Here is a 26,682-nt window from a genome sequence, read left to right on the forward strand (position 1 = left end):
GTAGCCGCTTCGGCTGTACGGTGCAGTCTAAAAAATGTAGGTACGCGGAACGGGGAGCCGTGTATGTCTTAGTACGAGTGCTTGCTTGCGCCAACACTATGTAAAAACCGAGGGTTCCGTACTTTTTAGTATTTGTTGTTATAGCGGCAAGAGAAATACATCATCTGCGAAAATTTCAACCGTCTAGCTATCACGGTTCGTGAAATACAGCCTGGTGACAGACGGACGGATGGACGGGCGGACCGGACAGCGGAGTCTTAGTAATAGGGTCCCGTTTTACCCTTTGGGTACGGAACCCTAAAAATACCAAAAGTTAGGGAATCAGTAGGAAAACAGTATTAAAATACTGATTTACCTTACAGAAATTAATTGGTTTATTAGAAAACACAATTCCTCCAATGCTCTCATTGCCACTCGACGAACGAAGAAGTCTTAAAAGAAACATCATTTTAAGTTGACCGGAAATTACAGATAAGTTTGAGAACCCCTCTTAGACTGTGTGCGTTTACTAAGTTACTAACTATTTGAGGCCTAACACTGCCCACAAAATCACAAACATTACATCACAGTCAGCGTACGGGTACTACCCACTCCTTCGACGAGGCCTACTTATACATTATGTATATGCCGGCGGCCGATCGTAAGATCAGGCAGATCGTAATGTTCCTGTGTATTGTTTTGAGGATAGTCACATTAAACCAATATATAAGTAGGTAAGATAGGTTCGTTAGGTTGCTTCAGATGCCCGAAGGGCAGACTGCCCAGAAAAAGAAATAGATCGATATGCCTGATCTTACGATCGGCCGCCGACATATATGTATACAGTAGAGTTTGGGTATCCCTACATAGTACATATTGTATACAAAGTAGTTTCATGTGTGAGGTTTTTTAAGGGTTTTTACTAAAATAAATGGTGGCTTACAAAATTCACCTTTATTCTTAATCTAGGTCTTGTACATTCCCACTAACCAGGGGTTAAGCCGTTATACCGTTAACCCAGTGTCAAATTGTACTGGTAACCGTAGTAACTCCAGGTTTAACCGGTTAACCCCGGGTTAGTGGAATGGTGCAAGTGGGCCTTATGGAAATAGCGTCTTAGGGTTGTATTCCATCTCTCCAATATTTTTATCTAATGTGTACTTAGGCATGGCGTCTCACATTTTTCTACAATGAGAGAGTGAGACGCAATGACATTGGACAAAGAAATTGTACAGGTGGAATATCACCCTTATTAACAACCAACAATAAGTACCCGTTTGGTTGAAAAGGCCACAATATATTATCAGTGGCGTGCAGTGCATACAAAAAAAGGTAGGCACTAGGGTAGGCAGTCCATACAAAATGACCAAAAAAAAAGTTGCCGATTTTTATAGTTTGCGTTACATTCCTTCAAGAATGACTCTTCTAGAGCCCGATTTAAGTCTTATCTCCACTGCACGCCACTGTATATTATGATGTTAATGAACTTCAATAGGTAATAAGACGATATTTTAGTTATCTAAATAATATAGTAATTGACTTTTTATTTCATTTATTTTCTTATATTACAATCTCATTATAGTCATTAAGTCATTATCAATTAACATACAAAAATAAGGTCGTCAAGCTTCGTAGTCTTCACTGAAGGACTGTACGAACATCAAGATCACGTGAATTAATCATAACCATTTTGTAACACAAACCAGTTTTTCAACCACTCCCATAAGTCTTCGGTAGTATAGTGGTAAGTATCCCCGCCTGTCACGCGGGAGACCGGGGTTCGATTCCCCGCCGGAGAGATTCTTTTTGTATTTATTCTTATGTTTTTTTCTTCTGTATCTTTAATTAATCCCCTCTATGGTTCATTAGAAGAAAATCTTTAATTCTAGTCATTACGTTAACAAGTTTTCCCACGTGGCTAGATATTTCTCGAGTAGTTTCGAGAAATTGTTTAGTATATTCAAGTTTTTCCCTTTCCAGGCGAATCAACTCCGAGGCACTTTCATCTTCATCTAAAAAGAAAAAAAATATAAATAAAATTATAAAAAAATAGACTTAAAAAGAAATGAAAAGTTAAGTAAAAAAAGAAGCAAACTTAAAGTAGCATTCAAAAATATAGCTACCTTTAATCAATGCGTTAAGTTACATATAATTTTATTAAAGTTGTATTTATGTAACTACGATGGCACAGGATCGAGACAACTGGCGTGTACTCGTGTCGGAGGCCAAGACTCATTTTGGGTCGCTGCGCCATTCAGTAAGTAACTACGTTAAATAATGAAAAAAAAATCGATAACCAATAATATTTTGGGAACAGTGGGTGTTAAAAATTATATTTAATAATAAAAATAGAAAAAATATTGTACGTACCAGATTCATTGTCAGTCTTCAATTTCTTTTGTTTTCTCTCATGGCGAGGGCTACTGGTCCCGACCTCGTCGTCGGCATCAGATATATTTTGGGATGAATGCCTTCTCTTTTTGCCTCGGCGGGTCTTTGTAACGCCTTTGGGAAAAACAAGACTATGGTTACCTACTTTCGAATGACATTGCAAGCTTTTTTTAAACAGGCTACTCTGATTCATCATCATCATCTCAGCCATAAGACGTCCACTGCTGAACATAGGCCTCCCCCTTTTTTGGGGGGTGAATGCCATAATCGCCACGCTTGGCAGGCGGGTTGGCGATCGCAGTCGAGTACACCGAATTTGAGGGACGCTGCTGCCCGTCCACCGGTGGTTTGGACGTGGTTTAAGGACATACCCGGGTCCTGGACGTAGTTTAAGGACATACCCGGGTCCTACTCTGATTATTGATACCTATTCCTATCCAAATTTTATCGAAATCTGACAAAACAAAATCCACAAAAGAATAAAATCGGCGCAAAATTTGCAAAAAATTGTGAAGAAGAGATACGTTGTCAAGTAATCCTAATTATTAAGTGTATTATATATTAAGTGTAAAATACTTTAGTTAGACTACTTTAGGTATAAAATAAAAATACTAACCATAATTTATAGGTGCTTCCTCGCTATTGTCAGCCATATACGATTCTTCTTCATCTGAAAACTATTAAAAAAGCGTTACAGTGCATTGGAACTATTAGCAATGCACGCACGAGAACTTTCCAAAGTTGCGAAACTTTCCACATGAGAAATTCTCGGTAACTTCTGAGAATGTTCTCGAGAACGAGAATTTATTTATTTATCGTAGTTTATACCATGAATATTCACGATAGTTTAGGTGTAGTCCTTACCCCCAGAAAATTCCGACTTTTGGTCGTCCGCTTCCAGTCAGAAACATGTATGACGGCCCGGCCAAACGGTCAGACAGGTGGGGGGTGCTCGACCAAATGTCATAGACGGACCCTGGCAGTTTTTGACGCCGCCATTTTTTTTCAATATGGCCGACTTTTTTTTACTTTTTTAATTTTGTCCTAGCGCGCTGAAATTTTGGTCACAGAATCTCGGGGTCCCCTAGATACCTATGAAAAATTTTTTTTTGGATAAATGCTACAATTGCGGGAAAACTGGCCACTTTTATTTTGTATGGCAACTTTTAAACGGTGCGTGATAGATGGGGGGTGCTCGACCCAATGTCATAGAGGGCCCCGAGACAAAATAAAGTGCATTAAAAAAAATCAAAATGGCCGCCTTTTATTTTTAATTTTTTCAAGTTAGTCCGAGTGCGCTGAGATTTGGCATGGCGGGAGACAGAGGCCTCTAGATTCTAATGAAACAAAAAAATTTTTTTGGAAAAAATTGTCGAAAGTCGAAATGTTCTCTGAAATACAGTGAGAATTTAAGCAACTTATTGGTAAACTTATCACATCAACAAAATAGCTAACTGTAATAGACAATAATATATGCATAATAACATTTAGTTTTAAGTTATGCCTATTTAAACTTTATTTCAAGTATATTCTCTTGTTTAAACAATAATTTCCATGTTGCAGGAATGTTCTGAGAACATTCTCGAGAACGTTTCCGCTTTTTGGGAATGTTCTGCAATTTGTACATTGCTAATTGGAACCCAGGGACATAACATTACATGGCATTCTGCGCCCGATTCTTCTTTTTCACTGTAATCAAGTCTAATTTACCCACTTACTAACATGGATGGCTTTATCCACGTGACAAAATATGCGTCAATTTTTAACAGAGCGCGATTGAAAGTGACAGATACCGTTTTATCACGCTGTCACGTAGACAAGAACGACCATCATATCCGTACTGATACACTCGTTTATCAGGCATGCCTATGTACCCAGCATTTTCTAAATGGTACGGCAGAAGTAGGGTTACGTGCCTTAATTGTTCCTAAAAAATTTTAGCTTCTCGTCAGACCACAGACCAGGGTGGGGCACGTTGTCCCACTTGCCCGCCTATGTTATCAGTGGAGAAATTTGTTATAGAATAGGGAATAGGGGTATGGAAATACTACTCGTAATTCTAATTAGTATACGAAGTCGAGAGCAGAAGAGAATTGAACATGGACTAACGCTCGCTTCAGCTAAAGGATCGCTCTTAATCACCACGCCAGAGACGACGCTCTCCCCGATGATCTCCAGGATGGTTTCCTCCATCTGGCTGAGGCCGGCCACTCCATCAGGCGGTGGCTTGTTACTGTCTCGGGCCGCCTTCAGCTCCAGGGCCCGGCGACGGACTCTGTATTTCCAGTCACACCAATACTGAAGTTTGAAAAATATTCGTTTAGGTACATAATGTGCATAAAAACTGCTTTCAAGTCTTTATTTTTAAAACATCGAGCCAAGGTGGCCTACGAGTAGCCCAAAATGACGCTTTCGTTCGGGTTCGACAGGGAGATCTGTCTGATGTGAAGGTATGTGTACTCATTAATGTTTTTCCAAGGGCGTAAGTTACATAGAGTATTTAGGTAATTAAATAACAAGTGGGAAACTAATTGAGGGATTCTAATAAATATTTACGTCTTTTATGGATATCATGGATATACCTAAAATATTACACACCTTCGACCATCCTTTTCCATCTTTCACAGCACCTTCCCCGATAGCATTTAGTTTCTTGGCACAAACATTCCATAACTTCACGGAGTGGAGTTTCCCTCTGCGACCCCTGGTCAGTCCTTTAGCCAAATCTTGATGTTCATTCAGGTAATCTAAAAGACCTTTTAACTGCTCCAAACTTACTTGCTTTCGGGCTTTTAAATCTTAAATGCAAAGGAAAGGGTCATCATCTATCAAAGAATCATAAAAAAAAATATAATTAACATCCTAAAAAAGAACAGAAACAATACCGGCACATTTCATTTGACATTTCTAATCGGACTAATCACTTGTGCGTGCACTAATTCAAACGAACGAAAAAAGCAAAGCTGAACTGACCTGTATCCATTTTATCGTCAAATATAATTAACTATATGGTATTTACATGAGATTTATCTTTGAAGCACTTATTTATTAAGCAGTCAGTATTTCAATTTCGTGTTGAAAATATCGTAATTTTATCGTAAAGTCGTAATATCGGTATCGTTTATAAGATCGCGTCGGTATCGTTGGGTCGATTTAGGCCGGATCGGCTTTTATTAAAATCGGCAAGTCTCCATCTGTTTTATCGACGCGTTGGTGGGAATTCTGTGCGCGCGCATCTTCGATTTTCCAGCAAATTAACCCCCTGCAGCGCTTCAATCAGATATAACAAGTTGCTTAACATCAATGTTGAACGAATAATTTTGACCCAAAAAATAACACGTATGTTGTACAGTTTCAATATATTACAGGTACTCGGGAAAAAGTGTTCGTAATCTTAATATAATAATTAAACAATAACGCAACTATCATAACGGACAGTGTCAAAATTAACAATAAACTGATATAAAGTACCTACTTAAAGAATCCTAAAATTGTATCGGTGAGCTTTTCTTGCTATTGAAAAGCGCTGAAAACGCTGATTATCATAAATTGGTCGCACGCAAATATTTACATCTCGCCCCATACATCGTGGTAATGCGAACAAATCAAAATGTGTGTCCAATCCTCGCAAGTGCAGTTCACGAGGTGTATTTTCAATTTAGTCCACTAAAAAATCGTTCACGGCAATAAAATTGACAAGTGATATGATGTCGGCAAGTCTTTGATTTGGTTCCTATTTTACCGTGACGATGATTAATAAAATGTCTGGTGACAATTAATTCTACAATAGTTTGACTTGATTGTGAACAAGATGGTGATGGGATTGCGATTTCGACTTCAGCGGGTAAGTTTTGCTTTAATTAATTATTTTCACATTCTAAATAGAAAAAGGTTTGCATAGAAATATGGACGGGAACGAGGTAACACTTTATTAGTGAAGATGCATTATTTTGTGCTTAGGTACTATGATATAGGTATATGTGGTTCAAAGTCTTGGTCAATGTCAAGGTCGCGGTCGGAAAGGAAATAAATCTCCGTCAATACTCGAGTTAAAGTACCTGTCGCGTGTTGGTATGGGATGTGACGCAGTTGTAGCTTTCAACTAAATTAACATTACGAAGTATGATATGACAGAACCAGAACAGATACGTAGGTATCAAAATTAGGTATACGTAATGTTCTTGAATTAGTGAGCGTATTCACTTATTTTGTATTGAATCGTGTTTACAAAGCAATTTGGGCTGATGATATGATTAATGCACTTTTCAGAGACAAAAATAATGCTTGGTAATTGTGTCCATCACATACCTAAGAAGTGAATTGTAAATACTTACATATACAGAGTATAACAGTCATGTTGTAACAGTTCTTCTTATCCAAATTACATTTAACGAATATACTTAATAGTTATTTACGATACAACAGTGCGAAAAATTGGAAATTCGCAACGAGTGGCGATTTTCAAAACAAGACCGAAGGGAGTGTTTTAAATTGACACGAGTATCGTACACTTGTTTGGAAGTATAAAATTAGTTTGTTACATTGAAGGGTTACTTAAGGGTAAAGATAAAGCAGTATGTTCATAGCTGTACATACCTATTTAATTAGGCAATAAAATATTCGTGCTATCCTTTTATGAAACTCCTTTCATTCGTTTCATAAACCCACACTCGTATTTTAATGCTATTGGAAAGATGGTATTTTTTACATTTGCCTTTAAATTTTGAATTTTTCGATAAAAAATAATAATAAATAGTTTAGTAATGTTCAATTTAAGCTCTTTCAAATGGCAACCCACTTGACCTATTTAGTAGAGTTAGAAGATTTTCCCTCTCGTCATAATGGGCATTTTCCATAGTTAATTATTTCCATAGTTCCATTTTAATATAAAAATGAAATTCCAGAGTTCCATTTTTATATTAAAATGGAACTCTTTCAATGTGTCTGGGTTAGCCTTCTTCATAACTATTAAATACAAATTTCAAATAGTCGCTTAAGCAGTTCTCGAAACAATGTGGCAGATTGCAGACAGACGGACAGACAGAGTCGCACCATAAAGGTTCCTTTTGTACCTTTTTGGTATGAAACCCGAAAACTACGTCTATGGTCCACAGACACTAGACATCAGAGACACTAGAGACGCAACTAAAACCACTGTTTATTTTCGGGATATCACAAGATTTGCAATCTCATAAACTCCCAAAATAGATACCTACAGTAAAATTTTAAAATGTAGAGAAACAAGTCCTAAATAACACTGAAGACGTAAAGCCGATACTAGGGATACCTAGGTACAGATTTTTACTGAAATCCACTTCGTTCCAAAGTAGACATTTCTCGGAGTAAATCGTTTTCCAACCCTATCTGAAAGTGACACTGGTAGGTATTTATTGAGCAATAAAATTTACTTTCCACTTAATTCGATTCAACAGGCGGTCCACGCCTGTTGTTGTGTTGGCCGAATGAAACTAGCTTCAAGTTTCAATCGAATAAAACAGTGGTACGAAAACTTCCGGCCGGATCGCACGTGCGCTAATACGCGGGAAAAACTACAATTAAAAAAACTTTTTTTCGAACCTTTGGGCATAGACAAATGTGCAAAGTATAAATACTTTTTTGAAAGTTGACTGGTTAATGAAACTGTGCGTTTAATATTTTTGGTGACTAGCGGAAAAAAAATGGAAATAAAAGTCGATGTGGTAAGTATTCTCTGTGGAGACTTAAACCTTTTCATGTGAAACGTTTTTGTTTGAATTTGAAAGGGTAAATAAATTAGAGTCGATTGATTACGGTATCAAATAATAGGCCAAACAATAAGAAGGTATAGAGGGAAATGCTAGGAACACAATTTTTGACTCCGTAACTTTGTTTGGACTAGTTAGGAGGTGAACATATCAAAAGTCCCCGGCCGTATAAGGGTAAGGTAACCATTGTACATGTTTATTATGAAAAGTTTCGCTATCTTTTTATACCGAGTTACTTATTATCCTGTATGCTAATGTAAGCTCTTGGAATACGATTCAGTAATAAATAATTAAATAGTCTCCAGCCTGCAAGTGTGGACACCCAGACCAGACCATCGAAAACATAGTGCTGGAATATCCCCTACCAAAATACATAGGCCATGTGAATGACTTCTATACCCTGAGACCCTGATTGAAGACGCGGCTGCTTACTTGAATAGTTGTTATAATTATATTCTCTATACTTTTGTATCCAATGACATATGATAAAGCCATACGTAAAATAAATATATAAATAAGAAGTGCCCATCTATTCATGTTAAAAATATTCAAGAGGATTTAGGTTTACACAAAGGTGCTTATACCTACTGACGTAGGATTTTTTTAGACGATGTGTTTGGCTCTGGGCTCTGAGATCAAATACAAATACATACTATCAAGTAAAAGCTCTACCATCCCTACTATGATACAATTGATAGGTACTACGTACTACATATACTTACCAACTCCGTTTACCTTTCCTCCCAAAAGAATTACCTACTGGATTCACTGAGCCTCAATGGAATAACGTTAAAGTGTAGGTACTTGTTACTTCAAATGTTTGTCAATTTTAAATCCACTATTTTCCAAGGATTTACCTCAGGAAAATCAGACTGTAGAATTAAACCCTTAACAGTCAATAATTTAAGCTTATTAGTTTGCCTCTATTAGGTAGAGCAAAAAGGATTGTCTTTTATAAAATTTTAATAATCAATTTAAAATCTGTATCTTAGGTATAAAATTCACTTGCTAGTTAATAAATGAAAATAATATATTTTTAAGTTACATTTGGAAAATAGGGTGCTACAAATGCAAAATTAAAAAAAAAAATCGCACATTTTGTATGGGGACTATAATCCTTTACCAAAATGAATACTAGCTTAATGATTTTAATAGGTATAATAACTGTAGGTAATATTCGAACTATCATAACATAACTCAATAAAAGTGACCATTTTCCGGGCTCGACAACACGACAACCCGTGTCCCTGACAATATGCCTAATGTCAAAATTAACCGCAGCCAATTAACGAACATGGACACCGAATCACACGCCAAATAATAATTAGGTCATGGTCATCAGACATATTGTTTCAACTAACTTAACGCCTTGTTAAAGTTGAACGAATGAAATTTTTGATCGAATTGACGCCTTCGTGATGCGGTGCTGGCGAAAGATGCTTAAAATTTCGAACCAAAGCATCTACTCTACTTACGAGTATCATTTTAAGAGAAGTCCTGCTTGCGAAGGATCCTGGAGTTTTTGGTCACATTGCCCAAAAAGACATAACCTCGATCGACTGATGGTTAGTAAGAAGGTCAACGGAAAGAGATCATCCTTAAGACTCAGACATGCCTAAATTACAATGAGGGAAATTTACAATGTCTTAAGAAACGCGAGTGAGTGATTTGTGATTTGATTTCCAACAGATGCATGATCTCAAACGACGGATCTCACGGTATTAAATTACATACAAATTGTGTTACTAAAATCTTACTACTTACTTACTTAAAAATTACTTACCATTAGCGTTTAATAATATTTAACAAAATAAAACCGCTCTTACAAAACCGTTTAACAAGCCATTATTTTATGATCATCAGCAGTTCCACTTTACGTAAATGGTGTTTTCTTCGAGCAAATGCATGAGTTACGAGTAGCTACTAAGTATTAAGTCAGTAAGCAAACCACCATAACTATAAAATTTCAAAACGTTCCTCGACAAATTGCTTAATATTTTACGATTTTCTCGTTTTTACATGACCCCGCTTTTTTACTATTTTAACCTACATGACATCATATGAATGAGTTGAATGACTTTTATTGGCTCCTCTTCACAATGGGCCAGCGCCGGCCATTCCAAGGGACCATGCCTTAGAGCCATGACCAGCCATGCGGTAGAATGAGATAGCAATATCACTTGCTCCCTCTAACGCATAAATGCGTCCCTTGGAGTGACCGACGCTGGCCCATCGTGTAGAGAAGCCATAAGACTGTCTATAATCATCCACTAACCAAGATAAGTACAGTAGCCACCAAATATATCGGAGCGGCCAAGGTGTTCACAATATCTAAATACGCACGAACGCACTCTAACGCCTTGACATCAAGAGGCGTGTTCAGATGTTTGTGAGCGCCTTGACCGGTCCGATATATCTGGTGGCGACTGTACTGATATTATCGAATATTTACTGTTTTTCGAGTAAATGAACTAAGTAATTAGCAATTAATCACTCTGAGGTAATGGTCTATTAGGCTTTGGGCTAATTTACTTCATTACGGTGTTTGGCCAACACTGTCATAGTACGCCAATGATTGATGGTAGGGCTTCCCCGTATTGGTGTTGTGGGCTGACATTATTTGTCTGGCTAGACGTCATTTGTTAAGCAACGACCGGGTCGATAAACTTTTCTCTCCCACAAAACTCCCGGAAAAAGGCAAGTGGTACATAACCAATACATTAATTATGTACCAATTGCCTTTTTCCGGCTTTTTGCCTTTGCCCGAAGCAAATATTAAATGTAAAATATCAAACAAAATCAAACCAAATCAAATCCAAATGAATGTTATGAAATATTTATCATCCAAAATCATCATTTATAAGTCAATTCTACCATCAAACATAAGAAAACAACTCAAAATTTGCATTTGATTACTTTGCCTCACATGTGAATAAAATGCAACTTTGCTATTCGTTTTTGAAGTGCAAAGCCTTCCCTTTCCGAGCTGGTGTGGTGAAAAGTGTATTTTACGCGGTATCGTGGATCGTGGGTATAATATAGGAGTATGGAAAGAAAACACGTAGTCACGGAGTAACGGTATATTCGGAATGCCACCTCCTATGACATAAGATTATATCTACCCGCTTATCTAGATATGTTAAATATAGATGTACCTACACTACACCTCCACCCTTATTAAGAACCTTAGAACTAACATTTTAAGACTAATGAGTAAAGTTACAACTGTTACAAAGCTGCCAATTATACAAACTATAACACTTATTCCATAAGCAACAACTAATAAAACTTATGGCTAATACATGTTATTATAGACTAATACATTTATACCAATTACTTATTACACCTTATAATGCGGCGGATTATCCCTACGACATTGACGTACCGGCCGGGGTTGGAGCGGTAAGGCGGTTGGCGGGTCCGACTCCGGTATGTCTTTACCCGCAATAAGGTCGGCCTCTTCATCGCTCAGCCCTAGTGGCTTTGCACTTTCTACATTAGGACTCAAGCTGCCCGCCTCCGGTGTACTGTCAGCCCTCAAAGACCTAGCGACCTCCGGACTGGAGTCCCTCACCGGCTGAACCTTTCCTTCCAAAGATGGGCGACTCCCCTGCCGCGGTGGGCTGTCCGGGCAAACTAAAGAATTCCTAGTTCTACGTTTAAGCTGATCACTATGCCTATGTGCTGACCTACCCTGCTCGTCTAAAATCTGATAATCCCTAGAGCCTAGCTTTTGCGTGACCTCACCTGGGACCCACTTCGTCCCCCCTTGATACTGACGCACCCACACAGGTTCTCCGGGCTCATACATGCGCTCTGCTGTGCCGCCGCAGTTCCGCTCTTGTCGCTTTTGCGCTGCGCGGACTTTGGACTCACAGTCGGGCCTTAACGCGTCTAGCTTAGTGCGCACCTGTTTACCCAACATGAGCGCTGCTGGACTCACTCCCGTTGAGCAGTGCTCGGTATTCCGATAGTATAGCAAAAACTTATTTAAAGCTAAATTAATGTTAATATTTTGACGTACCGCTTTACGAATAACCCGCTTAATTGTGCGTACACCATTTTCCGCGGCACCATTAGATGAGGGATGGTACGGAGCGGAAAAAACATGTTCTACACCTTCGTTACTCAAGTAAGTAGCCAGTTCTACGCTCGTGTATGGAGGGCCGTTATCAGAGACTATCTGTTTTGGTATACCCCACCGAGCAAAAGTTTCACTCAACTTCGCGATCGCGTGTTGCGCTGCCGTACTTGGTACTTCAAAAACCTCTAACCATTTTGACCCCGCGTCTACAATTACCAAATATAACGTCCCAAATAGCGGCCCTAAATAATCCATATGTACACGTGACCAAGCTTTTCCTGGCCACGACCAAAGGCTCGGCGCTTGCCTGGGTGGCGCGTCGGCCTCCGCCGCACACACGGGGCACGCACGGCACAGACCTTCGATGGCCTCGTCTAGCCCTGGCCACCAAACATAACTTCTCGCCAACGCCTTGGTTTTAACTATGCCCATATGGCACTCATGCAACGCTTGTAAAACCCTACTGCGAACCGACTCAGGAATAACGACCCTATGGCCCCACATAATACAGCCTAACTCCTCATATAACTCCGCCTTCCGATTAAAGTACGGTTGCAATGTTTTGAATTCATTGGTTTCCGGCCACTGATTTCTTAAATACCCTAATATACGACTCAAAGCTGGATCACGTTGTGTATACTTTTTAATAGTATTGCAGTCTAGAGATAAAGCGTCTTGCGCAAAATGCAAATAGGTTTGTTCCGGAATTTCTCGCGCGTCCCCGCTACTGCTACTCTTTACCGGTAAACGCGACAACCCGTCCGCGCCGTTCGACTTAGTATTAACGTACTCAATGTCGTAAGTATACGCTGATAACTTGACTGCCCAACGCTGTAACCGACTCGCCGCCATAGTAGGCACACCGTGTTTAGGTCCAAATATGCTAACTAGCGGTTTGTGATCTGTACGTAAAATGAAACGTCGCCCGTACAAGTATTGATGCAGTCTTTGTAAACAAAACACAATAGCAAGCGCTTCCTTATCAATCTGCGAATAGTTTTTTTCCGCATCAGTTAATGACCTAGATACATATGCAACCGGTCTTTCGATCCCCCCCGCGCCCGGTTGGGTCAACACCCCTGCGACGCCTCGACTTGACGCGTCACAGGTACAAATCAGCTGTTTACTCGGGTCATAATGTACTAGTACATCGGCGCTAGTAAGAATTTTTTTTATCGCGTGAAAGGAGTTCTCGCAATCCTTATCCCACTTCCACGCCACATTTTTCTTCAGCAAATTATATAGAGGAGATAATATCATACTGTTGTTTTTAACGAATTTGGCATAAAAATTCACTAAACCTAAAAATGAACGCAACTCGTTAACATCGCTTGGCCTAGGAATATTTGTTATCGCCTCCACCTTACTCGGATCGACCTTTAACCCCTCCTTGGAAATAATATATCCCAGGTATCTGACTTCCTCAGCCATAAAAATACATTTTCTTTTTTTTAACTTCAAGCCGTGCCTATGCAATCTACTAAATACCTGTTCTAGCGTTTCGAGATGTTCCTTCTCTGTCTTAGTGGCTATTATAATATCATCAAGAAAGAACTCCACGTTTGGAATATCATGTAATAGATTAGACATAATACGTTGAAAAATACCAGGGCTCGATGCCAGCCCGAACACTAACCTATTATATAAAAATAGACCCCTGTGAGTATTTATAACTGTATATTCTTTAGAATCGTCTAATTCTATTTGATTGTAGGCCTGCGAGAGATCTATCTTAGAAAAAACTTGCGCCCCGTTAAGGCCCACAAGCAAATCGTCCACCCTAGGCAACGGAAATCTATCTACTAATAAGACGGGATTAACCGTGATTTTAAAGTCAGCACACAGACGTAAACTACCGTCGGGCTTTCTAACGGGTACCAGGGGAGTGGCCCACTCTGACGTATCTACAGGTTCAATAATACCTTCCCGCAGCATTTCGTCCAGCTGCGCGTCCACCTGGTCTTTGATGGCGTACGGCAGAGGGCGCGCTCGACAGTACACCGGCTCGGCTCCCTCGCGCACTCGTAATGTCGCCTTACCGCCCGTGAACCGCCCGAGTCCGTCACTGAATAGCTGTTTATACCTGTCAATTAAAAGCGATATATCAGTACACTCTGCCTTAAAATTAATTGACTCGTTGTTTTTACTTAAAGTGGGGATATTGATATTTAATTCTACAAGCCAATGGCGACCTAATAATGGAATCGCTCCACCTTCCACCACGAACAATTCTAAGGTTTTTTCTTGACCTTCGTACTTTACAAGTGGCTTGATAATACCTAACGGCCTTATCTTGGTACCATTATAAGAGTTAAAAACAACCTCCGAGTTACAAAGTGGCCGATGTTTAAAATATTGTAAATAAGTATTTTTACTAATACAGGCAACAGCTGCTCCTGTGTCCACCTCCATACTCATTTCCACATTATCAACTAATAATTTAACGCTCACCGGTTTGTAGCTGTTCAAACACAACTGATGAAGATCACCCTCCAGCTCAGAATCTTCTGACTGGCCGCCATCCATAGCCTTCCCGTTCGCCGATGTTTGCAGGCTATACACGCCAGAACGGCCTCTTCCTCTGCCAGTCGCCCCCGCTCGCTCTGGACAGGCTCGCTTAAGGTGGCCTTTATTCCCACATAAGCGACATACGAAGTTCTTGAATCTGCACTCGGTGCTGGCGTGATCGCTCGCCCCGCACACGTTACAAAGCGCTGCACCGCTCGGCCGCCGAGCCGATGCTGCGCCCGCGCCTCGGCGCCGACCGTGCCCCTGCTGCGCGTGCGCTGCCCGTGCTGCCAAGGAGTGTACCGCGCCCGTGCCCTCAGCCTGGCCCCGAGCCTCGCTTGGTCCCGCCTGGTCCACAGCCGCCGCGTCTCGCTCCGCTGTCTCTAAAGCACACGCTAGACGCACGGCACGCTCGTATTTCAAACCGTCCTCTGCGAATAACCGTTGCCTAATGACGTCACTTTTTAACCCACACACCAACTGATCACGCAAATTGTCTTCAAGGGCCGAAGCAAACTCACAATCTTTAGCAAGTTTCTTCAATGCTGCGATGTACTGTGTGATGCTCTCGTCCTTATCCTGCCGCCGTTGACGAAAACGGTATCTTTCCGCCATGATGGAGCGCTTTGGTTGCAAGTGCTTACGTAACGCCTCTGTGACTAATTCGTAGGTCATATCTGCCGGCTTCTTCGGACTGACCAGGTTACTCAACAAATCGTATGTTTCCTCTCCCATCACGGCAATTAACGTGGGCAACCACAAATCCGCAGTAATGGTATTCACCTTGAAGTACATCTCTAACCTCTCGACGTATAGCGACCAATTGCCCGACGCCGCACAAAACTCGCCAATCTTGCCAATCGTCATGTTTGTGTTCTTCTCCCACAATAATAAATCCCAAATCCTCGTTTGCCAATATAATATAGGAGTATGGAAAGAAAACACGTAGTCACGGAGTAACGGTATATTCGGAATGCCACCTCCTATGACATAAGATTATATCTACCCGCTTATCTAGATATGTTAAATATAGATGTACCTACACTACAGTGGGTAGCGGTCCATAACTGCTTAGCCACTCGCAAAATGGGTACTTTTTCCATTCTACAGCCAGGTAAGAAACTAGTCACTGTTATAGTTATTGTACATGTACCTACGAACACCAGGACCCCTATTCGACAAGCGACGTTTGACGTATCGTGTTGATCTCCCGTTGATGTGGGAAAAATCATAAGTTCTCAAATACGTACAATGTCAAAATTTGACATTAACAATCCACAGTTAGGGTGACAAGCAAACCAAACCGAACCACCCTTAGTTTAGGGTGGAGTTTTGGTTGTACCAAATGATACTATCCACCGTTGATGGAATCAACACTCAGTATGCAATAAAATCAACTGTTGATTTGACGTGGATGCGAAATCTGACAGTTGTACATGTCGAATTTGGCCCCAGTTCACTGGCGCGTTTCAATCGGCGCCTCAAGGGCGTTCGAATTAGCCTCCGTGTGATTTGAATACCGAGTGCCGCTAAGTGCTTTCCCTTTGCGGGCGTAAACAATTCTTCATTATCGACGCTTTATGACCGCTAAACAACCTGGTCCTGGAGCTAGTAGTTTTTGTACCTGCAGGCAATTATACTGTTTCTGAAAAACAAAACGGACAAATGTCTGGGATCAAGGCTGGCATCATCTGTCCCTATGACATATGTGTCGTGCCATCTACACCCATCTAAGTATAATACACTTGCCTGAATCCAATCGGGTATAGATTCGCTTGGGCGACAAAATATCATAAGATGAGTACACATAACACCATGCTACATGAGAGTAGGAGAAGGGATCACCTACGACCACACTGTTACATGTACAAGTACATTTACTTCCGAGTTGGCATCGCACGTTTCGTATCAATATGAGAGTGCAGGCTACTGGCCTTATCCAGAGTGACTCTCCCGTCCTGTACGATCGGTCGCCTCCAGACTAGGTACTACCGTCTAGTACCCTGGTGTCCTACACACCACCTGGACGAGGGGGCGTTGCCCCCTCGGGATCCTCCATATGCCTGCCCCCTAGATCCGGCCCTTATACTCCAACTCATAACCGACCGTACTACATGCGTTATTGCCTGTGTGCTTCCGATACACACTCCGGAAAGCCCCGCCCGGGCTTCCCAGTCCAATATCGAAATTGGACTATGTCTTAGTGAAACTACGTTAACCAAGGACCGTTGGTTAACCCCTTGTTCCACTCCCATGTAGCTAGGATGTCGATTATACAAGCATAAATATGTGTGTAAACACTCACCGGGGCAGGCTCCCGTTACCGCCTGGAAGCGCACCATGTACCGACTCAGTACACCCAGCGCCGTCCAAAAGCCTCCTGCACGTACCTTCATTTTTCCTCTAATGGCGCCATCGTGCTTTTTCCCGCCATCGGAACTGTCAACTGTCAGTGACTCCAGTGTTGCCACATGACAAAGTAGTCCTGGTTGATACCACTTACCAACTTACATCGCGCTTGGCGCGACACTCCGGACAACAATGAAGGTTAATGCAGCAGGGCCAGCAGGTGTCGCGTCCACTCCAGGATTTTATCCCTGGCACGAATGGCTGCGATCCGCTTGCTTCTGCCAACGTCTCTTTCCTCTGGCTGTTCCTCTGGTGGTGGGACATCATTGTGACTAGTCACGTCACACTCCGCCAGATCATCCGCGTCGACCTCCAGTTGTTCAACAAGCACAGGTACGTGATCATTCACTCTGTCTGGAACTTCCAACTCCCCGCTGTCCTCTCCAATCTCAGCCGAGCCTCCCGCTACAGGTTCTACCTCAGGCATCTCGTCATCTACCTCCAGAGGGTAGAGATGGCCAATGGAACGTGTTAAAGTAGAATCGTCAACCTTGACCCTCGCTACTCTACATTCACCATCACTTCCCTTGATCAGCTCGTGGATCTTCCCCACTTTCCAGAGGTTTCTGTTCTTGAGATCTGATTTAACCTGTACAAGGTCGCCTACTTGTGGTGATCGATGAGATTTAACTCTAGGCTGCTTGGGTGAGTTGTTGTACCTCTCTCTCAGACTAGCAAGATACTGCATGACAAACATTCTCTTAAATTCTGCTAGGATATTGCATCCTCTCTTCCAGCTCTCAAACAGGTCACTTTTTGTAGCAGTGTTACAAGTCGGAATATCTGCAGCAGATGGTCTCATAGTCAAACATTGTCCTAGGCTTAAGAAATCTGCCGGGCAGAGAACATGTTCCACATCTGTACCGACTCTGGTCAGTGGTCTTGAATTCAGCACTGTTTCCACTTCCTTTATCACCGTCAGTAACCTGGTATCATTGAGAAGGTGTTTTTCTAGGGTTCTTTTAAGGCAATGCTTCACTAAGGCCACAAGCCGCTCGTAAAACCCTCCATGCCACGGTGCTAGTTGACATATGAATTTACACTGTATGTCATTCTTAACGCAGTATGGATGTTGTACCATTGCAGCGACCAACTTAAAACAAGTTGCATTATCTGAGTACATCCGTTGTGGTTTGTTTCTAGCAGCTATAAACCGTCGCAAGGCTAGTAGACATTCTTCAGCCGAAAGGTCCTTCACGATCTCGAGATGTATTGCTCGTACTGTCAAACAAGTGAATAACGCTACCCAACGTTTCTCTTTACCAGTCTGGGTACTCACGAATAGCGGCCCTAGATAATCAACACCAGTGTAAGTAAAGGGTCTGTTGTAATTTACTCGTTCTGGAGGCAGCGCCGGTGTGGCTGGTAAACGATATGGACCGCCGCCATGTTTGACACACTGGGTACATCGCTTTAACACCTTCATCACCTGGGCTTTCCCTTGGGGTATCCAATACCGTTCCCTGATGATACTTAATGTATGTGGAGCACCGACGTGGTAGTTACTCTCATGGGTCTCTTTTATGATTCTGTCAGTGAACTCAGAATTCTTTGGCAGTAGTATCGGATACTTCATGTCATAGCTCCAGGCGGTGTTCGCCATACGCCCACGGCACCTAAGAAGGCCGTCCACATCGACAAAGAGATCTAGGTTTCGTGCTAAATGAGTCCTTTTACCATCTAGTTCTTCTTGGAAGTGCTTTCTTTGTAGATCTTTTATCTCGGACACTATTTTGGCAACAATGGTCTGCTGCTGGATGTATCCTTCGCTATGATTTTCAGGATTGTCAAGTTCCATGCTTCCATCAGTAGGATATTCACCACTCTCTGTAGGTACGCTCAAATCCTGGGTATCCATTGGTTCAACGGGATCACTGGGACTTCCTTGCTCTAGGTCCTCACTCTGGTCAGCGTCATCACCAATGGGTACTACCTGTGTCGGCTCACCTGGGTCGTCACCCAGGACCTCCCCAACAGAAAGAAAGTTCTGATGTGCCTCATAGAGTCTATTTTGGGGCCAGCATGATTCTTCGTTGACAAGAAACTCCGGCCCGTTAAACCAAAGTTGCCTTTTCTCTTCGAACAGCTCTGGGCGCGTAGCAATATCAGCAGGATTTGCTTTTGTGTGGACGTAGAACATCTCTGTGTTAGGATGGTCACGCTTGATTTCGTTTACCCTGTTGGCAACAAAGGGTGGGAGCAGTTTGTTCGACCTCATCCAACTAAGTACAACCAAACTATCTGACCACAAATATTCTTTCTCAATATCAAGATCAAGGTTGTTCCTTACATATTTCAGGAGTCTGCTTCCAATCAGAAATCCTAGTAATTCTAACTTGGGAATTTTTGTCCATTTTCAATCACCTTAAGGTAGATAACGGCAGCATAAGCGTCTTTGGAGGCATCTGTGAAGCAGTGCAAGTGATATTTAAGATCACTCCTTGAGACATCTGTCCCGATATACCTAGGCACCTCTGTCTCCACTATGGATTTCAGACTTTCCATGACTTTCTTCACAGACTGTGTCATCTCCGTAGGTAGTTCTGTATCCCATTTACATTTCTTTTCACAGATATTCTGGAAGATCAGTTTCATTGACAACATTAATGGGCATACAAAACCACATGGGTCATACACACGTGCTAGAGCCCGAAGAACTTTTCTTTTTGTGTCAATCGGAGGATTTGTGCTGAAGTGATCCTCAGTCAAATTCAGTTTCAGCGTGTCTTCTTCGACATTCCACATAAGTCCAAGCACTTTAACCTGTCCATGTTTGACTGACCTATGACGTTCTGGTATCATGTCCATAAAGCTCTGGTTGTTTGAGATCCAGTCTCTCATATTCATGGACAGCTGTTCAAACACTGTTCTAGTTTGCTCATAGATCTGCTTAGCCTCCTGCAGGCTATCAGCTCCAGTCACTAGGTTATCCACATAGCATTTGTCAGCGACTTGTTTCAGCAAGGCCTTGTTTGACTGGCTTATGTAATGTCGGATAGTTGCTGTCAGTAAGAATGGACTCGCGACGACTCCGAATGGTACTCTGCAGAACCTCAGATATAGTAGATTGTCCTCCGTCGCTTCCTTGGTTGTCCTTTAACCAGAGGAACCTTGTGACATCGCGATCATCCCCTTGAAGTGCTACTTGTAGGAACGCCTTTTCTACATCAGCCAGTATGCCATACCTCTTAGTACGGAACTTCAAAAGTAACGCCGTTAGGTCTTCTAACATAGAAGGTCCGCTGTAAAGGCACTCATTGAGGCTTTTCTGTCCGGTACCTTTGGCACTAGCGTCGTATACTATCCTCCCCTTGCCGCCGCCATCTTGTTTCACCATATGGTGGGCGAGGTAGTGAATTGGGTGGTCCCCGTTCAAGTCTGACCCTCTAGTGACGACTTCTATAATTCCGAGGTCAAGTTGTTCCTTCAAGATCAAGTCGTACTCCTTAATCAACTGCACGTCCAGTCTTCTCAGGTTACTCTTTAGTCGACCTAAAGCCAACCCAAAATTTGATGGCAAATCTGGTGGGTACTCAATCCAGGGCCATTTCACTAAGTACCGGCCTTCCTGATGTTGCACAGTCTCATTGAAGTGACGAACTGCTTCTTCTTGTCTAGTGGCCTTTGGAGAGTCCGTAATCCCTAGGTTCTCTAATGACCATAAGAACCTTACATCTATGTTTCTCAAAGGCAGATCTGGCTCGCTGAAATATGGGCAGCTAGGAGTGTGACATTGACAGTATGTGACCACTGAGAGTACTCCACTTCTTTCTTCAGGAGTAAGCTTCCCCGAAGGCACCCATCCAAAATCCGTATCCAACAACCAAAAGTCTTTGGACACCTGGATCTTTCTTCCTGTGAGGATAGCGCCAAAGTAGTCGTTCCCGATGAGTACATCAACAACCTCTCCAACTGTATCATCATCAGCAACAATGTCGACTCCAGGATACTTGAAGGATGTCACCGGAACTCTGTCTGTAATTCTTGGTACGACGTTCACTGTAAACTGCTTAGTAACATCACGTTTCGTCAGGATCTGGACCGTTGTTGAGGGGGTTGATGTCTCCATAGGTTCAGAAGCTCCGAAGGTAAAAATGAGTAGAAGGTCTTCCTGAAGGGTAGGCAGGCCTAACTTTTTTGGAGTGTGTACTGTCTCTTCCGAAAATCGTTTTTTCCAGATTTATATTTTTCCCATTCGCAATTTTTACCATTTTATTTTTTCTCGATAGCTTCCTTTCCCGAAAGCATTTCTAACCATTCGCATATTTTCCCATTAACTTTATTTTCCAGTAGCTTATTATCCTAATAGATTTTCTAACCATTCGCATAATTTCCCATTAATTTTATTTCCCAGTAGCTTATCTTCGCATAATTTGGATATGTACTCTTATTATATTATGCGGGACACTAACTAAAACATAACTTATTTTTGTAAATTAATATCGTACAATATAATAAGTCGGTTCTGGCGCTCGCCGGCCGCTGCCGCGGCACGCTCGCTTCGCTCGCTCGGCTTCGCGCACTGTTTTGCTCGCAGTTCACCTAACACACTCCTCCTCGCTTCGCTCGTCGTCGCACCTATCTATTCCGTGCTTGTAAACAAATGAAATATAGTGGGAAAATATGCGAATGGTTAAAAAACCTATTAGAAAATTAAGCTATTGGAAAATTAAAATAATGGGAAAATATGCGAATGGTTAAATATGATTTCGGAAAAGGAAGCTATCGAGAAAAATTAAAATGGGAAAAATTGCGAATGGCAAAAATATCAATCCGGAAAAAACGATTTTCGGAAGAGACAGTACACACTCCTTTTTTGCAGCTGCCAGAGTAATGTAACTCCGCTGACTACCGCAATCTATGAAGACTCTGCCTTTGTTACTTTTCTTAGTTTGAGGGTTTTGAAGAGTTGCCACTGCGGTCTGCAAAAGGGTATGTTTGTTAGAAGTAGCACATAAGGATTTTGAAGAGAGTTTCTCTAAAATGGCATGCTTCTCACCATCTGAGACCGGATTGGGACAGAATATGAGTAGATGGTCCCCTTTACAGCGGAAGCAAGCAATCTTGCGCTTGCAGGCTGATGTCACATGATTGCGTCGGAGGCAGTGTAGACATCTTCCCGTTACTTGCTTCTGTCGAGCTTCAACTGTACTGTATTTGCGACAGTCCCTGCTAGCATGTCCTTTCAGGTTGCAGAACAAGCATGCTCTCTTAGTACGCTTTGAAGGTGGTGCTCCAGCATTTCCCGCAAGTTTCCTTTTCCGGCTAGTCTGAGGCCTCACCTCTGTACGGACTTGCAACGCCTCAGTTGTGCTACTGCCAGGCACGGCAATGTACTCTGTACTTGGTGCTGACTTTTCCATTGCCGTTATAATTCTGTCGAGATTGTTTCTGATGGCCATCAAGTCAGTACCTTCACCAATGAGGTGGTGCTCACGTATAACCTGTTCAGGGAATATTGACAGTACTAATGCCCTTAAATGGTTGCCACCAACTGGTTCCCCGAGCTTCTCTAACACCCTGATATTCCTCTCAACACTGTCTAGGACACTCCGACAGCTTGCACTAGTATAGTCTGCCTTTTGGAGGTTGTTGAGCGCCGTATAATGTGCGTCAATCAGAGTGTCAGTTGACCCATATCTTCGCTTCAAAGTTTCCACTGCAACGGAGTAGTTTGCGTTGGTAGCCGCTATTCCCGAAACCGTTTCAAGTGCTGAACCCTTTAGGCAGCTCAGGAGGTACATTAGTTTCTCAGATTCCTGTAGCTCTCTATGGTGTACATTAGCTGCAAACCGGTCCCAAAATTCACACCACTTTAACTTGTCCCCCGAAAAGGAGGGAAGGCTTAGTTCGGGCAGTTTGGATTTCTTGACGGTTTCCTTCTGTCTTTTGGAGATCTGCCATGCAACTTCCAAGTCCGTCAGCAGATCTTCAGCCACTAATTGATTATGAGTTAATTCAATAATATCCGCAACTGGTACAGCATTTAAGTATTGGAATAACTCCTTCTCAAAACTCCCCAAGCATTGCTTCAATTTTAAGTGGATTGCCGTGAACTCCTCTTCACTGACAGCTCCCTCCGCTTGCAACTGCTCCCAGAGGGCTTGAGAGTCCGCAGTCACCTTTTTTAATTTATCATGGCGCAGTTGAACCCGGCTGTACAAACTTGCCATGGTGACAGCCTGAAAACCGTGCTGCCGTACAAACTTTTCTTTTTTCGCTCCGGACGGCAGAATTGAATACGCGTAGCGTCTGGATCACAAAACTTGTCTCAAACTGGCCAGGTACATTCCCTACTTCCTTGTGCAGCTGTAATGTATACAGAATACCTCTATTACCACATTTTACAAAAGAATCTAACATATTTGCTGATAATTCGAAGATAAACTTTGTGGCTGGAAAGCGGGCAGCGTCATGGCGACTCAACCAAGTACATTTACAACTTATCCGTACCTGCAATATTGCTGCAACTCGCTTTGGGAATGATTTCCTTCACCAGAACTGAGATCGCAATCCTCACAACACTCAACCTTTATCCCCGGACACACTAAATAACAAACTTTTACAATAAACTTCAAGACGCCACTCGCTCAAGTAACTTTGCCGCGAATATTCCGTTTTTTCTTCGTTGTTTTTTTTTTCTTGTTGGGTCTTGCAAGAGTTGCCAGCGCGCAGTGGTGCGTTCCAATTCTCATTCACGTCCGGAAGATTTTTTAACTTATCGGTAAATTTACCAAATAGTAAATCTATTTAAACGTGATATAGAAATAAACATTATCATATGTAATTAAATTAATGAAAAGTAATTATAAATTGCCCTTCATCTGACATTCTTTACCACGCTCGTTCATATATTACTGAAAATAAAATGTTGAAATCCGAACGTACCCTTGAGAGCATAGATAAGAAAAAACCATTCTGTTGCAATCATATAAAAGGTATGATGGCCAACATAACACAAAAAATACCTTATGACTAGATTCTTAGAATTAGAACTAATTATTACACTTTACACAAAAACGAATGTATAATTATAACAATTATGTAATATTCCGTCATACTTAATCTAGCCTAGGGTGCACCCTTTTACCTCTAAAGCAAAACAAAGGTTAACTTAGTGCTATAGAATTAAAACAACATTCAGTTTTTTATTTATTTCTTTAATGAACTTCGTTGAATGCTGTGAAAGAAATAATGATTAGTTACGTACATATTTTCAAAAGAAAATACGTCAACCGGTACTTTGAGCTCAACCAATTCAAAACTTAATTTGACAATCTCGGCTTCAAGGCCCTTCGTGAGGGATCTACAGATGGAATAGCCAAACCTAATCTGGCTTCCCATCATCAGAAATCCCAGATCATCTCCACCATTTTTGTCGTGCCATCTACACCCATCTAAGTATAATACACTTACCTGAATCCAATCGGGTATAGATTCGCTTGGGCGACAAAATATCATAAGATGAGTACACATAACACCATGCTACATGAGAGTAGGAGAAGGGATCACCTACGACCACACTGTTACATGTACAAGTACATTTACTTCCGAGTTGGCATCGCACGTTTCGTATCAATATGAGAGTGCAGGCTACTGGCCTTATCCAGAGTGACTCTCCCGTCCTGTACGATCGGTCGCCTCCAGACTAGGTACTACCGTCTAGTACCCTGGTGTCCTACACACCACCTGGACGAGGGGGCGTTGCCCCCTCGGGATCCTCCATATGCCTGCCCCCTAGATCCGGCCCTTATACTCCAACTCATAACCGACCGTACTACATGCGTTATTGCCTGTGTGCTTCCGATACACACTCCGGAAAGCCCCGCCCGGGCTTCCCAGTCCAATATCGAGATTGGACTATGTCTTAGTGAAACTACGTTAACCAAGGACCGTTGGTTAACCCCTTGTTCCACTCCCATGTAGCTAGGATGTCGATTATACAAGCATAAATATGTGTGTAAACACTCACCGGGGCAGGCTCCCGTTACCGCCTGGAAGCGCACCATGTACCGACTCAGTACACCCAGCGCCGTCCAAAAGCCTCCTGCACGTACCTTCATTTTTCCTCTAATGGCGCCATCGTGCTTTTTCCCGCCATCGGAACTGTCAACTGTCAGTGACTCCAGTGTTGCCACATGACAAAGTAGTCCTGGTTGATACCACTTACCAACTTACATCGCGCTTGGCGCGACAATATGGACAGATGATGCCAGCCTTCAACGATACATAGGGCCTATGTATCGTTGACTAGATCCTATAGTATCTTAGGCTATAATAGCCTTTGTTTTCTTAGAAAAGTTTGCCCTGACAGACGGACAGACAGGTATAAAATAATCACACGTATGGTAAATTGGTAATTCCGTCCCAGGCGGTGTAATGTCCGTGGAGAAGTCACTCCAAACTCCACCAAACGGTGTCTCTCCGATGTTACACCATAAAATCGTCTGCAATAGACGCAAAGGCCAATGATGCATTGGTATATTACAAATATCGTCAGATGCAAGGAGGCATAATAATTCGATGGCTATAATAATTGCTGTTCTATAGCGACTAACATAATATGTTAGCATAATAATAATAGACCAGGTATACTTATGTAGGTATTTGGGTTGGAATACCCAGCCGCATTGCATGGCCACTTTATGAATGAATTCATTTATAATATGTCCGTGGTGCAATTTTGCAGCTCGTAAGTTTACTGTACCTACTTTCCAATGTACGTCCGTCAACGTCAAGACGTCTCTACGACTGACCTTCGTGTAGTCGGGTTTAAAGTTTTTCAAACATCGAGTTTGTTTACATGATGTTTTAGGGCGGAATTATGATGTATATGGGCACTAAACGTCAACAAGCGTAGGTGTCTGAAATCAATCGGCTAAAAGGGACAGCTAACATTACGGCTATAGTGGGGTGGAATACTAATAATTCTATTGTTTACGACTTCAATAAAAACGGCGTAAAATTAGGTCGTCGCGGCCGTTTAGTACACGCTACTCATATATTATAAACATAGCTGTATAAGGCTTAATACAACTAGTAACTTAATATATATAATGTATAGGTACCCACAGTGTGTGTTTTACGGTTTTAGATTCCTACAACTACCGAACTAATCCTTATATTATATAGCTAATCAATAATGTTAAAATTATTTCGATATGATTTGATAGTCTGGCTACTAAAATATTACACTTTATTTTTTCGGCGGGAAATTAAAAAAATCTTGATGGGCTGGTTACACTTTGTGTAGTGGGAATTATTGTTGTGACACTAGAAATATGATCTGTCAGCTATCAACAGTAACATTTCTGGTTGAAGCAAAGAATTATATGACAAGAACAACTCTCAATATTCAAAAGTGTGACCAAAAATGAAATGCAAGTGTGTGCGTAAATTGTCTATGTGAGATCAAAAATAGTGATGTCATGTTACAACATATTAATAATCTGTCGATGTTTGATTGCTTTATCGACTACTTTTTCAAATGTGTTATTTTAAACACTAAAATTCTATGACATTATGACGTATAAATAACACTTGCACTGCGTTTGCCATAAAAATCGT

At 41.6% G+C, this 26,682-nt stretch overlaps 3 protein-coding genes and 1 non-coding gene across 4 annotated transcripts in view; 2 read left to right on the forward strand and 2 right to left on the reverse strand.

Moving 5' to 3' along the window:
* Positions 1-1,679: 1,679 nt before the first annotated feature.
* On the reverse strand, positions 1,680-5,624 carry LOC134664166 (uncharacterized). The gene is made up of 6 exons (XM_063520753.1): positions 5,344-5,624; positions 4,969-5,168; positions 4,480-4,668; positions 2,987-3,047; positions 2,350-2,484; positions 1,680-1,991 (listed from the first exon to the last, which is right to left on the reverse strand). Exons 1-6 carry the CDS (start codon positions 5,351-5,353, stop codon positions 1,825-1,827), a joined length of 762 nt encoding a protein of 253 aa, XP_063376823.1. The 5' UTR covers positions 5,354-5,624; the 3' UTR covers positions 1,680-1,824.
* Positions 1,707-1,778, forward strand: Trnad-guc (transfer RNA aspartic acid (anticodon GUC)). Its single transcript has one exon. It is a non-coding gene; the product is annotated as a tRNA-Asp (tRNA).
* Positions 5,625-5,878: 254 nt separating the features above from the next.
* LOC134663991 (cyclic nucleotide-gated cation channel beta-3-like) overlaps positions 5,879-26,682 on the forward strand; it is a 49,334-nt gene continuing 28,530 nt past the window's right edge. The window contains exon 1 of the mRNA XM_063520552.1: positions 5,879-6,214. Coding sequence (XP_063376622.1) covers positions 6,182-6,214 — 33 coding nt within the window. The 5' untranslated portion in view covers positions 5,879-6,181. The remainder of the gene's footprint in view (positions 6,215-26,682) is intronic.
* On the reverse strand, positions 21,933-22,913 carry LOC134664167 (uncharacterized). Its single transcript, XM_063520754.1, has 2 exons — positions 22,115-22,913; positions 21,933-22,037 (listed from the first exon to the last, which is right to left on the reverse strand). Exons 1-2 carry the CDS (start codon positions 22,857-22,859, stop codon positions 22,003-22,005), a joined length of 780 nt encoding a protein of 259 aa, XP_063376824.1. The 5' UTR covers positions 22,860-22,913; the 3' UTR covers positions 21,933-22,002.

Source organism: Cydia fagiglandana, chromosome 4 (assembly GCF_963556715.1).
Source record: "Cydia fagiglandana chromosome 4, ilCydFagi1.1, whole genome shotgun sequence".
Classification (NCBI taxonomy): domain Eukaryota; kingdom Metazoa; phylum Arthropoda; class Insecta; order Lepidoptera; family Tortricidae; genus Cydia; species Cydia fagiglandana.